At 27.6% G+C, this 17,494-nt stretch overlaps 1 protein-coding gene across 2 annotated transcripts in view; it reads left to right on the top strand.

Moving 5' to 3' along the window:
* The window catches only part of LOC112597127 (calcium/calmodulin-dependent protein kinase type 1), a 317,179-nt gene that overhangs the window by 215,409 nt on the left and 84,276 nt on the right, over nucleotides 1-17,494 (top strand). The window contains exon 3 of one of the 2 annotated variants that reach the window (XM_025343055.1): nucleotides 15,463-15,525. The exons of the other annotated variant lie outside the window; for it this stretch is intronic. Coding sequence (XP_025198840.1) covers nucleotides 15,463-15,525 — 63 coding nt within the window. The remainder of the gene's footprint in view (nucleotides 1-15,462; nucleotides 15,526-17,494) is intronic. 2 annotated transcript variants of the gene reach the window in all.

Genomic DNA, 17,494 nt, shown 5'->3' with positions numbered 1-17,494 from the left:
ATACTCGAGAATTTACCACACCAATGGAGTCGAAAATTCCGTATTTAAATTTTACCGAGTTGGTATTTTTAAATATTTTAAACTATATAGAAAAAAACATTTTTAAAAAATTAAAAATTGAATAAATTCTATGTAAAACATATACTTTTGTATTCGTCATAATTTAATCAATTTTACTAACAACGGTGAAACTTGTTGTAAGTGAATACCCTAGGTCGGTGAAACTCGCTGTAAGTGAATACCCAAGGTCGGTAAAAATCGCTGTATGTGAATACCCTAGGTGGGTAAAACTCGCTGTATATGAATACCCTAGGTGGGTAAAACTCGCTGTATGTGAATACCCTAGGGTAGCTGAAAATCGTTTGAAGTAAATTTCCTAGGTCAGAGACAGGACTTAAGAATACCGCAGTTAGAAAAGTCTAGTAGACGAAACCAGTGATAACGATGTTTGAGACGTTGGTACCTCTGATTTGGTGATTTTACACTTTAGCGGTGTCGTTTTAAACGCGTAAATAATAATCTTATAATATAATAAAAGTATATAAAAGTCCAATTCGAACTTTAGTGGTAGGTTATTTCATTAAAGTTACAGGTGTAATACACCTTGTCCCGTAGCTTGCCCTGTGCTTTTGTGCATGGAAAATAAATAAATACACTCCGAAACGGTTATCAAGTGTCTAGTTATCAGTCATCGTCCAGTGAATGTCGATTCCTGACAGGGCAATCCGCCTGTGGCGGATTGTCATACCTCCTGACATCGAAGACGTTGTGCTGTTTAGTACGCAAAAAAGTTTAAGTCGAATCGAGCGCTCGATTTTTCAAGTGATCACCATTGAAAATCCAGTTAAACGCGTTTGAACCTCCCAGGTAGGCGATGTGGGCGTAAAGGAGAGATGTTAAACGTATTATGGAAAATGCATGTCAAACATTAGCGAGTTGAAGATCAAAAAACTATACATAATTAATATTTTTTTTGATATTTTATAGATAGTTAGATATCGAAAACAAATATTATGCACTTTCTGTGATGACAAAATATTGAATGTGCTACTGTTTTTCCCCTGTATTTTTTAAATGTAAACAACTAAAAGGCTAAACATATAAAATAGTGAATTCACTGTCAAAACTGAGTGAAACAACTGTATTGTCATCAATAAAATGTTCTCAGACTATAATATAAATTGCATATCACATATGTACATTTGAATTGTGCAAACTGTTAGCAATAACTATAATTGGTTTTTATTTTTAATTAAGTATATATAATATAATAATCTATCTTTAATGTATTTAAAAAATGAATAATTGAATACTATTGTGTGATTTAATGTTCATGTAAAGTATTTTGTAATATAATATATTTTGACATCATCAATCGAACAATATAAAATTAAATGTGTGAGATCAAAAATCAATTTTAAAATTTGAAAAATATTTTATTAGTAGTAGTGTAAGACTGGATATCAAAACGAAAATGGCAATTAATAATGATCGAATTAAATGAAAAAAAAATGCAAAAAATCCAAATACGCAGTTTCATATGGAACCGCCCGGATTTCGCCGGAACGGGATTCGAACCTGCCTACCTAACGACTGGAGACTTATCCTAACACCTATCGACCTATCTCGAGCACTTAAACCGTTTTAGAGATGCGACGAATACTATATTACACGTCGTTTAAGCGATACGATTTTTACGATTCGCGTGTCACGAAACCGTAAATCGCATATTAATTGTCATTTAGAGTGTTTCCGACGTATTCCTCTACATTATTTAATCGTATACGTCTTAATGACGTACCGAGTTTATCATCACAGACACATATCACGATATCGCCCCAAACGTACGCGATCAAAGGCATTACAACGACTGAAGAGCAACGATTTTGCGATGTTTTTGTATAATACATATAAGAATCTGGTCATATCTGACGTACGTCAACAATGGTACGCACGTTTCTTTTTTATACACATGATCGTGTTTTATACGCTATCGAGATGATGAGGTCGCGGAGGCGTCCGAGGGCGGAGACACCGAAAACAAAAAAAAACGCGTATTCGATAGGGATAAATGATTTATCGTATCGTAAAAAAAAAAACAGTAGTACACACGCGACAATACGATAACCGACCGGAGAACGCGTCGCGAGTACGCGTTTTCCGGACGCGAAAAAGGCGAAACCGATTCGGGCGGAGAGAAAACCGGAGAAAAACGGGCGACGTCTGTCGGCGGGCGGCCGTCTCCGCGACGGAGGACCGAATCCGAAGGAAAAACGCGAGCGGACGGGACGAAAAAGACCCGCTCTCGGCTACGGCGCAGAGAACGCGACGGAAAGAGGTCTCCGAAGGCCGGAAAAACGGGCGAAAAGCGGAATAAACGGTATAAGAAAAGCAAATAATAACGACGGCGGCGGCGGGAGATAACGATAACGGCGCGCGCGCGGGAGATATCAGATAACGACGATAAGAAAAAATTTTAATTTTCCGATTGACCAGTACACTAAAGTACGAGCATTCTGGCAGATTTTTTCGGAAGCTGGTTTTGGTTTGATATTATAAGATTACCTAAACATGTAATTTATCACAAATTAAATTTGTATTAGTTGTTAATTTATAAAAAATATTAGGTATTTATTGCTATTTAATAAATTAATAAATTAATAGTTTATAAATATTAAATTTCAAAAACTTTGATTTTTATCGGTTGTTGAGAACTGTCTTGAGATGAACTAACCTTTTGTTCAATTGGAAATATCTTCTTTTAATTTATTCAAATAATATGCAATAACATTATTATCCTTAGTTCTTTTAGGTACCTACTTAAATAATACAGAATCGTAAGAAAACCACTCAATTTTAAATATTAAACTATTTATATATAATCAATTGTATAAATAACGTTACAGGTATTTTTTTATTTGAATAAACGATAGTTTATTTCACGACAGAACTATGTATAGTCTTTAAAAGCGATGACAAAAATTAAGAACTGAGAATTTGATCGCTATAATTATACTATTTTAAGATTTTCTGATGAACCATTTAATTTGGATTTAGGATGAATGGTCTTAAAATCACTGTACTGGCTCTACATAAAGCTATGTCAACATTTCTGACGCCCTCGGGTTTAATTATTGCATTATATGCGGGGTGTTTGTGCAACTCAGTGTTATCACAATAATTGATGTACTGGATTTTCGCCAAAAGAGCGGCTGATGAGATATAAGTCAGATAAATTAATGGAATAGTAGTTGACTCTATATAACTATATAGTTCATTTAGATTTAGGTTAGCCTAAATAGGTAGAAACAAAAATGTAAAAGCTAAATTTAATTAATCTATTAGTTTTGATTTTATAATTAGTAATTATTTTTTTATTATAAGTTAAAATTAAAAATAATTAACTATAATTATTGCGAATTGCTTTTCAGTTTCTTATCCTAAAAATAGTTTATTTAATGTTTCATTAGATGTCCTATTTAGGTTTATAAAAAGATATTCAACAGTGCAAGAATGTAAAAGCTAATTAAAAAAATATAAAATATGTTTAGTTACAGTAAATTAAATTAATTTTTATTCAATTATTTATTAATTTACATAACTTGAATGAGTTTTTAACCAAAATTAACGAAAACATTTTTTTGTGAAATTACTATTTTTTTAAATTACAATTATCACAAATTTATATGACTTAAATTAGTGAACTTTAAATATAGATATTAAACAACTTATGAAATTTTAAATAAATATATTTATTTATATTTATTATTTATACATTTTTGTAATTTAAAAATGTTCATGATTTGAAAAATTTCGTAAACTATAATAATTTTGAATGTTATAAAATTAAATCGTAAACAATTTCAAGTACCTTCGGTTATTCGTTTTTGATCTTTTTTTTTTTTTACTTATTTTTTACCAATCAGCCGATTAGAATTAATTTTCTCCTAGAAACTACGCCCCGAGTCGAAAATCGAATCATTTTTGTTGCCGCGAGAAGTAGGTGATGCTAGACGGGGAAAAAAAACAGCACTGTATCAATAATGGTTTCGTCGAAAAAAAAGTATCGTACGTGGTCGAGACGCGTCTGCCGCGGACATTTTACTATTTAATAGCACAGAGTGCCGCCGCGCACAGTGTTTGAAAACCACTACGCTATATTAGTAGGTATGTAGTACGCATTAAAATATATACCAACGAGGGGCTTTTGTCTATATATCGTCTTGAGTAAGAGATCGTTCGCCGCAATGTTGCTGTCGTCCATAAATAAAATACCCAACTCTCCAGCGGCCTCGTTATTTCAACGGCTAAATTGATGAGATAATATTTATTATACCCGCGCCACGGTTTCAGCTGCGGTGTGCACGAGGCACTTCACGTGTGTATTATATGTTCTACACGCCTAATGGGCACCTTTGTGCACAGCCGTTCCGTTTGAATTATGATAATGGCGATATTATATGCTACTATAAGATATTGCGATCATTCGTGTTTAACCGCTGCAGTGATACAGACCGCCGTCGGCCCGCGTACACGGCGCAGTGTGTTACGTATTCATACATTGCGCGAATCGTCGACGCCGGACACTGCAGGGCACTAACGAGATAGAATTTTAAGCCGTCTTACATAAATGTTAAAACCGAGTAATACGGTGACGGGTACATTTTCTCTTCTTTTCAAAAGTAACTTCCAGAACTCCTCATGAGTTGGGTAAATTGTTTTTGAAGCTACATGCAGTATTGCAGGGAACTTATATCAGTTAAATAATCTTACACTCGTATCAAGAAGATTATCCGTACTACGTTTTTTTTTTTTTTTTCCGTTAAATACACGATTTTGATAAGGATCAAAACATCTTATATTTATACATTTTTATGAATATTTCAGCATAGACAATTACAATCTCATCCAAACATATTTATACGAAATCTCTCACCTATAATACTATTAGAAGATAACCATGTTCATGTTTAAAAATTAGTATGTGGTGTGTAATACTGTAATAACTCATAACTAATTAAAAATTAATTTAAATAATCAAATTGTTTGTATAGAGTCTATAACTAGATGACCCTCTCTCTCTCTATCTATTAAACTCATATGCGTTATTTTTACTAATTATATATTTTTATTTTTGTGTAGGCACTTTTATAAAATTTGTTTATTATACTTAAGCACGGAACAGATTGTAAATATACAGTAGGAAAAAAATGTAACTAATTTTCAATTAATTTGAGTAACTTTTTCCAATTTAACTCATACATTTTAGAAATGAGAAAAAAATTTAAAATAATTTTCGAATTAAGTTAAATTTGTCTAAATCAATTTATGTGTTCAATATTGTCTTCAATTATAAGTTCAAACCAAGAAATTGCTAACTGTCCAGTTTTATAAATCCTACATTAGGACTATTAGTGTTCTAATTTAACTGATTTATACAACTTATAAAACTCTTATGCGTTGTAAAATATGTACTCAGAATTCAATTGGATTTTAAGATTCAAAAATGAAGAAATTTTAAGCAGGTTGCATTAGATTACGGTTTTAAAAATTACATTTCCAGAAGTTGTAAGAAACGATTATACGTACAGCTTTTTAATACTTTAAAATACATTTTTCTTATAAAATTTAAATTTGATTAAAAAATTGGAAACCAATGCGACCTGAAGAATATCTTACACTGTTAAATCAAACAAAAATAATCAAAATCTTATTATTATATACAACGTGATTTTTTTCCAGAAGAGTTGTTTTTTATAACTGAAATAGTTGGATCATATTTAAATTTTGGAAATAATTTACTTTCATTCACACATTCAAAAGTTAAAATAATAGTATCAATTAGTTATTTACAATCGTTTTTTTTTTTCAGAGTTCTAATTATCATTGTTATTATATTTTATGTTGAAACTAAGCGAAAAACTTAAAATACTTAATGCAAAAAAGTTCCTTCATTCATATTTTAAAAAATTTAAAAATCTTAAAAAATTAAGAGAAATCTTTAATAATTTAATAGTGTCTAGTATTAACTTGCCGTCAAATTAAGAAATTTTATAATGCATTTTATCATTTTTTTAAATAAAAACCAAATATAAATTTGAATTCTTATATAATACATATACGCATAATATAAACTAACAAAAAATTGTAAAATATTTTTAAAAAAAAGTAAAATATATACCATAATTCTTTTGAAAGTTTAAACCATGATTAAAAAGCAAACTTTCGAATAATACCACGCGTTAAGCTTCGAAATAGTTGTATTATTCCATGCATGTTTATATAATGTATACAGTAAAGATATAAAGATATTAATATTCTTTGTATACTTCAAAATTGACATTATAAATCGTAGTATGTAGACATTTGTTAATAATGACAAACTACAAACTATCATTTAAAATATATTATTTAATAGTAAAAGTTATTCACAGTTGTAGTTATAATTTATCTTATCAAATTTTCCGATTTCTTATACTCTTTTTTGATTTTATATAATAGATTTCAATGTTAGCTAGGTTTACGAGGTTTAAAATCTGGCGAGGTGACAATAAATATTATAATCGACCATTAATATAATAATCTACAATAACTTTTCAAAAAACAAATATGCGTTATACGAGTACACACGAATCAATAAATTTGAATATTTTTAACCTTTTATCGGTACTATTATTACGCAGCGAAACCGAATAAAATACGGTTCACCATCAATAATAACCAACTGACACATTTGACGTATATGGCTAGTCGTTGATTCAAAGCAGCGATCTAATAGTATACGAGTAAAAACCGTGTTTATGGAATTTTTATGAAAAATTCATTGAAAGAATCAACTTGGTTAGATTAGGTCGACGAGTACTTGATACATGTTACTTCTTCTAGTGTACAACTTATCGCACACTGGCTCATCAACGGGCGCATGTGGACATAAATCCTGAGCTTCCTTGGGATGACGTTTGTGGCAAGTCGTCCGCACAAAACAGAAAATGACAAGACACGGTGCACAAAAGCTAGATCTGACATCTTTTATCTCTATTTAAAAAGCTAGGTCCACAGAGTTTAGGTTAGGTGACACATATGGCTGTTCTAATATTAATTTTTTATTATAGAAGTTTCTCATTAATATATAAATGATAGCGATTGTTTTTTTTTTTCTTTGATGATAACATTTTGTTGGTTTTTTTAGTATTTCATTTAAACTATAGAATACACGTATTGTTCAATTTAAATATATTGAGATGCAATTTTGAAATAATATTGTTCGAATCCGTTTACAAAATGATCATTTTATGCGCAACATCAGAACATTGTCGATTGAACTTAAACATTTAGTTTTTTTTACTCTATTCAATTAAATTTTCATTCAGTTTTATGATATTTTGTTAAATTAAAAATAGATAATTAAGTTTTTATAATTTTAAAAATGCGTGTATAGCTGGGACATAATCATACATCCTAGTTAGCTCCAAAAAATCTATTAGTTGAAAGATCCATAATATTTATTAACATTTTGCTATGTTTTTTCTTAAAAATACAATGACAGAATATTTTGATATGTTTTGTATGATATAAAAAATGTATAGTCAAGCAATGCCTGCATAATTGTTAGATATTACTGGAAAAAAATGATTGCTGAAATTGATAGTAACATGAATTATTTATTAGTAAAATTATTTTCGTGAACGAACAATTTCAAACGATTAACAGGCGGATAGATCATATATTATTATAATATAAATTTATGGATTGCAACACAGTTCTTTTAAACCAAGTGACTGTCGACATTTATACCTAATCCTATCCAGTTAAAGATTATCTATTCACACTATATAAACCGATCTTTAAAAATGACCAAGTTGTTGGATCAATACAAATAAAGCTTTCTAAGTTATATTTTACAGGTCTTATAAACTTATGAGCTACGTTTATAAACAAACACAATCGAACACGATATAGTAACGTCTATAAGGTTTATTATGATTGAAATATTAATAATATAATACAATTTACAATACACTATCATTTGAGTAACCCTATTCATAAGAATAATAAATTAAGATTGATGTAGTACAAGTTGAAACAATTGAATTATTATTATTCATCTATATGGTACGTTGTTATACATATATAGTAAATAAAATTATTAATATTATTTAAAAATATAAAAATAACTAAATAGTATAGGTACTATCTGATAGTTTCTACTTCACAATTCAAAACTTGATTTCTGGCTGTACCAAAAATATATATGTTCATGCTCAACATTCTTGTATTCTGTTAATCTTAGTAAAAATATTTACTGAGTATGACAAAAATATCACAATTAATAATCTATAAATCGATACAGTACATACTGTTATATAATTAATTTATCGAAAATCTAAATATTCATAGTGATGTTAATCAGTTGAAATTAACGAATAATAAAAACAATATAAACAAATAGTTTATTTTATTTTATTTTGTTTGAGCGTACAGTTATAATAATATTGTGTTGTTTAATTTATAGTGTCCTCTATAATAAAATTCTGTAGGTATTTCAATTAGTCGACTTCAGTATCCTCACTGAATCTTTTCCACCTCACGACTTTCGCCTATAGCTATGTGTTATGTAGGTACGCTGTACACATTATTCGGATAGTACAACTCGTAGATAATATCGATCCATTCGATCCACTTTTCTAAAAACACAATTAAAATATTGGGTTTGGTCATAGTTTTATTTTTGCTTGCCGCTACTACATCACAAAAGCAGAACGATATTATTTCGCCTAAACGATTCTGTAATTGAATCGAATGAAGAGCGTAAGGAATGTTGCCAATCGGAAAACCTTTTAAGAGTTTCAAAAATATTTTTATATTACTATCGACTACTGGAAGTTTTATCGATATTCTTTCAATATAGTATATACAGATAATCACTGAAGTCTAAATTATGCTTAAGCGATAAATATTTTTCTAAACAAATATTGTTAGTATTCAATCTTATTTTTATGTATTTCTGTAAACTAATTTTTATTTTTTTATCTATCTCTTAATGCTGGTTTATATTTATGCCCCAAGATACAGAAAACTTGCATTTAATCAGTTCAAACAAAACTTTACCTTGATATATTTTGAATGAAACGGAATAAATAACTGATTTAAAATTAAGTGTTCATAAATTTTAATTGAATATTTGAGAGACGCTGATTCAATATTAATATATTATTATTATTTTTTAATATTTTGGTTATTTATATTTTTAATGAATGTATATATTGTTTATAATGTTTGTCCATTAACGGTTCATATATTTTGAGTAAAAACTATAATATATAGTTAAATAGTCAAATCCATGTGTTATTAAAATCTATCCATCTTACTGTTGTTTACACGTTATCAAAAACAACAGTATAATAAAGAAACATTGAGAATACAATTGTATTGATAATTTTTGAAAAGTATTTTATTTTATTTTATTTATTTTTTTTTTTTTGTACTTACGATATAACCACAACATTATTGAATTTAATAATTTAATTATCTAGACTCAGTCAGTATATAGTTGTATAGTAAAATAATTATAAAATATCTCTTCAGTTTTTAAGTACTTTCGGAAAAGTTAGAGGACTTTGTTAGTTTTCATTATTATTATTTTAATTGCTGTAAAACTTACACTAAATCAATCAAATCTGAAGACCTCGTATTTCATCTCAATAATTATGTATATGTGTAACGTACTCAAAACAGTACATGATTGTAAAACATTGATTTTTATTAAAAGAATCGTAACGTTTGAATAAACTAATAATTATAACAATAATAAACATCAAAACGGAGTTTCAAATAATATGGAATAATTCCCTATTGTATACTATTCAACTGTGTAATACTAATATTATTATTATTGTTAAAGCAGAGGTATGCATTTGATAATTGGCCGAGGGACCGACTCGTTGTAATAATATCGAATTACAATATCAATTACGCTATAACCAATATTTTTATAACTATTATAATGTATAATGTATATATAATGTACAATAATTATGCCTATATTAAATACAAACTATACTTTATTATTATTTTAATAGTCGTGATTGAATTATGAAAATAATATTAATTTCGTACCAACTATAGCATGATGACTGCAGGTATACATATATTAAATGAATAATACTATTTACGATTTTAAAGATTGCAAATATGACGTTCTAGGCACATTGATAATATACAATATGCTTGATTGAATTTTTATGTTTATTTTAAGGATATTAACATTGTATCGCATTTCTTTTTTTTTTTTCTTTTTTTCTTTTTTTTAAACAATAAAAATAAATTATGTGCAAAATGTGCACTGCAATTTTTAGAAATTTTAAGAAAAACGGAAACATTTCTAAAATATTTATGGTTAAACTTTAAATTTTTTTTTTGTTTTTTAATTATAGTGATTTATTTCACAATCCGTTACGACACATAACAATAACATAAGTACGCTTGATGAATATTAAAAATATAATATAATGACGTCAGGGGTTTTCAGACAAGATTGTTATGAAATGAATCAGAAGTAACAAAACTAATAGAGGCATAATTATCGTTCATTGAATATGAATGTCACAACACTATAGCGACATTTTTATTTTAATAAACCTTGTAGACTGGTGGATTTTAGAGAGATCAAAAATTTAAAACTCGTGTCTGTATTATTATAGCTTCTAATATCGCCATATTTAATTTTGCGGTGTGAATGATGAGGGAGCATAAAAATAACCGTTTAAAACTTAGGGTTAGATATATTTATACCCGACTTGTTATTGGAGACTTTTGTTATAACCTCTATTTTAAATCAAATGCATACTATACAGCAATAATTATTTTATTTTATGTATAACTTGCTTACTATAATTAAACTATACTTGCGCTAAGTGCGTCATCTGATATAGCTATATGACTTTTGCATTTTTGAAAAATCGATACAGAATATATTTTATAGTATTAAGCATATCACATTAGTATAGTATGAAAATCATATGATATCGTATCCCTGTTTTCCTCAAATTCTTTGCTCGTAGCAACCATAATGAATTACAGAAAAAGTAACTGTCGTAAACTCATAAGGTAAATCAAAAATAATAATAACAATTACTATAAAACAAAAACCAACGGTAGGTAGATATTATATTATAATATCTAGACTATTATTAATGTTACTATAAAAAGGGTGAAAAACAATTTATTATCACATTAAAAAGTTTAAACAGTTTTAAAAATAATATATTATACATAAAGGAAGTTTCGGTATTGTCGCCAAAACTAAACAAAAGATAAAATAAACAAAAAAAAAATCAAAATTAAAAAAAATGCCACCGTGGGAAACCGACCCTCTACCATTGCTATACATCATTATGATCATTTATAAAATAATACACGCATATGTAAACAAAGCGCATTTTGGAGTTAAATTAATCGTTCTCTCGATCTTTGCAAAAACGAAAAATAGTTCTATCCATATTTACCATGTACAAATCCCGGCTATATGAATGACTCGTGGTCTGCGCAGTACTTATTGTTTGTATCATAACTATTATTTAAATTTATACATATTCTAAACTTTCCCATCTATCCACTGAGAGTGAGAGGTTAGTACATTATAAATGGTTGATTTTCTCGTCATGTTTTCTATGACATGCGCACTCTATTAATCTATCAAATTTATTTATATTAGTACCGCACAGATTGTGAATTATCTAGTTTAAAATTTTAAAAAATTTGGTTTTTAAAACACAATTTTTTTTAAATAACAAGTTTAAAGTTTAAGCTTGGATCTGCTTATATTCATACTCAGGATTCAAAATTGAGGATAAGACATCATAAAAATCTAATGAGTATAAACAGATGTTTACAGAAATGTATAGTTATATATAATTACTAGATTACATTTTGAGTTACAGCAGTTAAGTACATGAAGTTATTTATATGCGATCTGTCAAGCAATATTATTTGAGTCATTTTTTTTTTTTTTTTTTTTTTTTACCTACATATAAAACACGTTTTAATTATTTGGTAAGATAATTAAAAACAGGTTTTTTTTAATTTGTTATCGTTGACGTTTTTATGTAGGTAGGTTTACGTGAACCGTTTTAAAAAGATTAAAACTACTCAAGTTTTAACAACCCTGCTGACAACCGTGTACTCATATTATGAATTTCTAGATTGGCTTGTATATTATACGCTTTAAAATTATTATTATAATTCGTTCTGTCCCGCTTTTTTATCTGTTTTTGTTGTTGGCATTCACGTTGGCAACATTGCAACACCGGGTACAATATATAAGTATTATATCGCACCTTTATTTAATACATTTTGGTTTTCAGCACATATTTTTATCCCTATATAGGCCCAGAACATGAAACAAAATACTTAAATTATACATTCTTAAATGAAAATACAGCCCTTTTCATACATATTATTATCAAATTACCATACGTTATAACGCCACCTCAATTACTACGAGAAAAACAAAAATCCTACAGCCTAATTCAACAGCATACGACCAATTAATAATAAATTATGCTAATTTTTCATATTTTACTCTCCGAAAATGTGTGATAATAACCACCAAGGTTTATATTCAATATTATAAAATATTTTAAATGCGTTAAAAATTCCAAAAAATTTACTAATACATATTTCAATATTTTTATTTACTATAAGTAATTTTTGCCAATAAATTAGTGTATTGTAGTAATCCTTTATAAAACTCACGGATACAAGAGTTGAACCTCTTTAAAACTTAAACTTGTTTAGAACGTTCCAGGCTTATCCAAATACACTTTTAAAAAGTTGTTTATATTAAGTTTTAATTAATTTTAGCAATCGTTATCGCATTTTTCATATCACTAAGACCACTAATTTTAATATTCAATATATTATTATATTAGTACGAGCAGTACCATTTTCAAAATATTGAAAAGTATTTAAAAATAAACAAGAAATACATTTTTAGTAAAATATATACAAACATCTTAAGTATTAGATAAAATAGCTAAATAAAGTTGATAATTAATATATAACAGTTAATAATTATATTAAAAGTTTTTTCCCTTCTTCACTTATAATGTTCATTCATAGTATTCACTTTGTGCTAGTTCCAAAGCAATTCTTATAAACGGCGTCTGCTGATTATCATAATAGGTATTACAAAAAAACTGAAAATCAATCTTTTACGTGTACACATTTAACGCAAATTATGTAAATTTATGCACACATATAATTATATAGTCATCTGTGAGTGTAAAATACTTTGAAATCGACAACTACTTAATAATACGCAATAAATACAAAAACAAATTTAAATTACAGTTTCAACATCAAATAGGTAGATAATTAAAATCACCGTATTATTAATAAAATTGTCTTACAAAAAGCACAAAAAATATGTTCGCTTCAAATGCACAGCTTTTGTATATTAATAATATCATTATATATATTTTATTTATTATTGACTTATCGTACCTCGACACGGTTTAAATTAAGCGTATAAGTAATATTATATAGTGTGTTTCTGTTTAATACTAGTTATGTAATTGCAATCGATGTGGCGTTGTGTATGGCAAAGGCTGCCCTTATTGTTGTCTTACAGATTACCTAAAAGAAGCTTTTATGATTTTCATCACCAAATGATAAAATTATACACACAAATAACCACTTCAATAGACACCGTGAAATTATTACCTATTACTAGATTTAATATTAATTGTCAATATAGTGTTGTAGTTTATCGCAATCACTCTTGTGATGGAAAATTTTAAAAAGGATCTAACATAGATACTTATTCGAACAAACTTTACACAGCTGTTCACAGTTTAAAAATACAGTCTTGTGATTTTGACTGTTGTTATCACGCAGTTTATTTCAGATACCCAATTATAATATTATAAAAGGTGATTAACCAAACATGCTCACCCTCACTAGTTTTTCTTTAACAATTTGGTTATTCAAAATCCAATTTTTGTAGTTTTAAACAAACTATATTTTCAACACTTAATAGTTTGTTATATTACTTATGTAGTGTAAATTATTTAGTAGTTAATTACTGAAAAATTAAACGTGCCAGAATCAAAATGTAAATTAATAGTTTTTGAGTTATTTAGTTTTCTATTTGAAAGTATATATTTTAAAAGCTACCTATGTACAAAAAAGTCTTAAAAATTTGGAAATACTTTCTTTAAGTATATTTAAATGTTACGAAAATCAGGATTTAAATAAATTCATTAAAAAGACACAGCACTTGCATAATATGTTGTTTCAATCTTACAATCACACAATATAGACAATTGGTGTTCATTTAATTAAATGTTGTGTTGTTAGCTTTAATATTAAATTGAATAAATCTATTATCAAACTTGAATGTACAAAAAAATATCTGTTATTTCTTGTCATGTTTTATGGTGTCTTAACTCTTAAGCAAGTATCGAGTACCTATTTTAATGTAATACAAAATTTAAAAATTAAAATAAAGTAGAAAACCGACGAAAATTAACGAACATATAACATTTTTACTTTTAAGTTTGATTATAGGTTAATTCACTCCAATATTAAAATAAACTACACAAAATCAGTTTTACTAGTTTATATTGTATTTTTGAAAGACGAGGACAACTTATGATTATAAGGGTAGAATATCCTCTAGTTCCAATTAATTGAGATTGAGATGATTGAGTCAATACAACAATTAAAATTGACTTATGATAGCTGAAATGAAAAATAGATAATATTAATTGTAATACTACACATCGAAATCCTATAGCATCAGTCATTAAAACCTAGTTTTATCTAACAGAAATCGGGATTTGTCTGTAACATATTATATAATATTATATAACAAGATAATAATAGAATTCTCTTCTTTATCGTTTTTTATTGTTCTCGACACAATACATTTATTTATAAACAATAATAACAAAATACCTATACAAGAATTATGCTTAATATTATAGCTGCAGTTTATCAAAAACATAATTTTCAAAAATAAATTTATTCGACCGTACTCATACCGCGTCTCATTCGTGAACCCTATGATATTAATAAATATACCCATTTTTAACGCGATTTCACGACGATTCCATCCACAATATATGCAAATATTACACATATTTTACACTATATATTATACAAGATAACGTTTCTTGTCGCGAGCCGGGTAATACCTAAAAAAAACATCATGTTTCAATAAAATATTTAATTAAAATAGGTGTTTAGTTAATTCTTATATCTTTTCTTTACGTATTATGTGCTGGTTCACTGGAAAACGATAGCTCTGCATAATAATATGCATTACATCATACAAAATATCTACCACCTAGCTGTTTACAAATTTTATTATTATTATTGTTATTTTAGTCGTCACTGATGAGTAAACCGTGCAAATAAATGATACCTATTGAACACATACATAATCGTTTCTATCTTTAGGTTCAGTAAGTCGGTGAAAAGGAGTGATCATTCGAGGACCGACGATAAGAACGAGGGTCAATGGTGAGTCTATATGTAGCACGGGTGACGGTATCAGGGTTCGTAAACACCTAATGTATACCTGCATATTACATAAATCGGTGTCTGATCAGAATTTTCTTATTTTGTCTTGTCTTGTCTTGTAAATTATTTTGTATCGCCTCACTAATATATGTGTAATATACTCACTGTCACTATAATATACATAGTATCATATTATGTGTACATATTATATATATATGCATTGCGTAAACTAGTGTCTATTCAAATCATTTACTGTACCTTTATACTTACACCAGCAATAAGTACTTATTATAACTTGGTTATTTTATTTTAAAGGTTAAAACTGTTTTATTCAAGAAGTATTATATTTGTGAAAAAAAAAAAATGTATTCTTTTACGATTTTTAACCCTATTTTAACGATATCATTTGAAGTATTTATTTTCTTTTTAATTACTAGTAGATACGTTTTTATTTTCATATACCTAAGCAGAATATTTTTTTGAGAATTTCAATTAAAAAAAAATATAATTTTAAACGAAAAAGTAATTAATTAATAATAATCATTTATGACAAGTTAAGTGTAGTGACACATACAGATGTACTCCGCAAAATATAATTTAATATAAATTAAAAATGTATGCTTTCATTCAAAAAAATAAAAATTTGCAAATTATTATAAAAATTGTGTTTCTAAAAATATAATACTTTTCGAAAAAATGAGTTTTACCTTTAAAATTCACATTTTATTACACTTAAATATTATCATATACTTGAGTATGTGTGCAATACGATAGCAATTCTCCATACATGTAGCATACAACTTATGTCTTCTGTTTAGTCGATTTAAACTTTAAAGTACTTGTTTTAAAGTAGGTACTTTAATTAAAAAATCTGCTATGACAAGTACTATTCATTTTCTCGGATTAAATTGTCTATTACCATAGTAAATTTTCATACAACAATACTCATTTTCGATTATTTTAGACCTCAGTTATAGTCTTACAATTACGATATCCAAAACGTATTGAATGGCCAACTGCTTTATATTTAAATTTAATCATTTCTCAAAAATTAAGTGGCTTCGCGAACTTTTCCTTCGATATATTCACCATTGGTGAATCACCAACATGATTATTGATTAATGGTTATAATATCAATTCTTATACATTCATTGGTTCAATATTCTACAATCGTGAATTAAAATAGATACAAACAACTTACGGATAAACTCCATTTATGAATTAATTCATAACATTTGAGCCATAAAATTTCAATAATAAATCGATTAAGCAAAAAAGAAAATAATCATATTATGCTATTACGAGTATTTATATGTAAATAATATAAAAGTGTAATATTATGATCTCTAGACCATACGCAACGCATTATTGTATTAATGTTAGAGATCGCATGAGGTTATGGACTAATAAGCTTGACACTAATATTTAATGATCATTGTCTGCATTCAATGCAATACGTAAATTGCGTGTCACAGTACATTAAGCGTATTTTATAATAAATCTAACCAAGTAAATGATCGAGAATGGCTAACATTTGCCTCTTGCTATACCAAAACCTAACCACGATAAGTACAATATTTATGTATAAATATTTTTTTTAACGTCATTTGGTTTTCCACTTTATACCTATATCCTGACCTACGAAATTTTTACAATGATACTATGTTATCGTCATTACTCATTAGATTTATCTCGCATACGGAATTGCAACAAAATTATTATAATATTTTATCGCGAGTATGGAATATTGTATAGTATTATTATGTGCATGAACCAAACAACAATAATAGTTTACAGTCGGTTCGTCCGAGCCGATCAACCTGATTATAGATCAGTAGGTATAACTCATACTGCGCGCGTAAGTTAAAATCATGCAATAAATAAGTCATCAGAAAAATATTTTTTTTAAAACGTATTTTTATATTTAACATTTCTTTAAAATCATGACACCTTATGCATTGTTTATCTA

This window comes from Melanaphis sacchari, unplaced genomic scaffold (assembly GCF_002803265.2).
Source record: "Melanaphis sacchari strain LSU unplaced genomic scaffold, SCAv2.0 Contig37_pilon_pilon, whole genome shotgun sequence".
NCBI lineage: Eukaryota > Metazoa > Arthropoda > Insecta > Hemiptera > Aphididae > Melanaphis > Melanaphis sacchari.
This window is presented reverse-complemented; position numbering and strand designations above follow the sequence as displayed.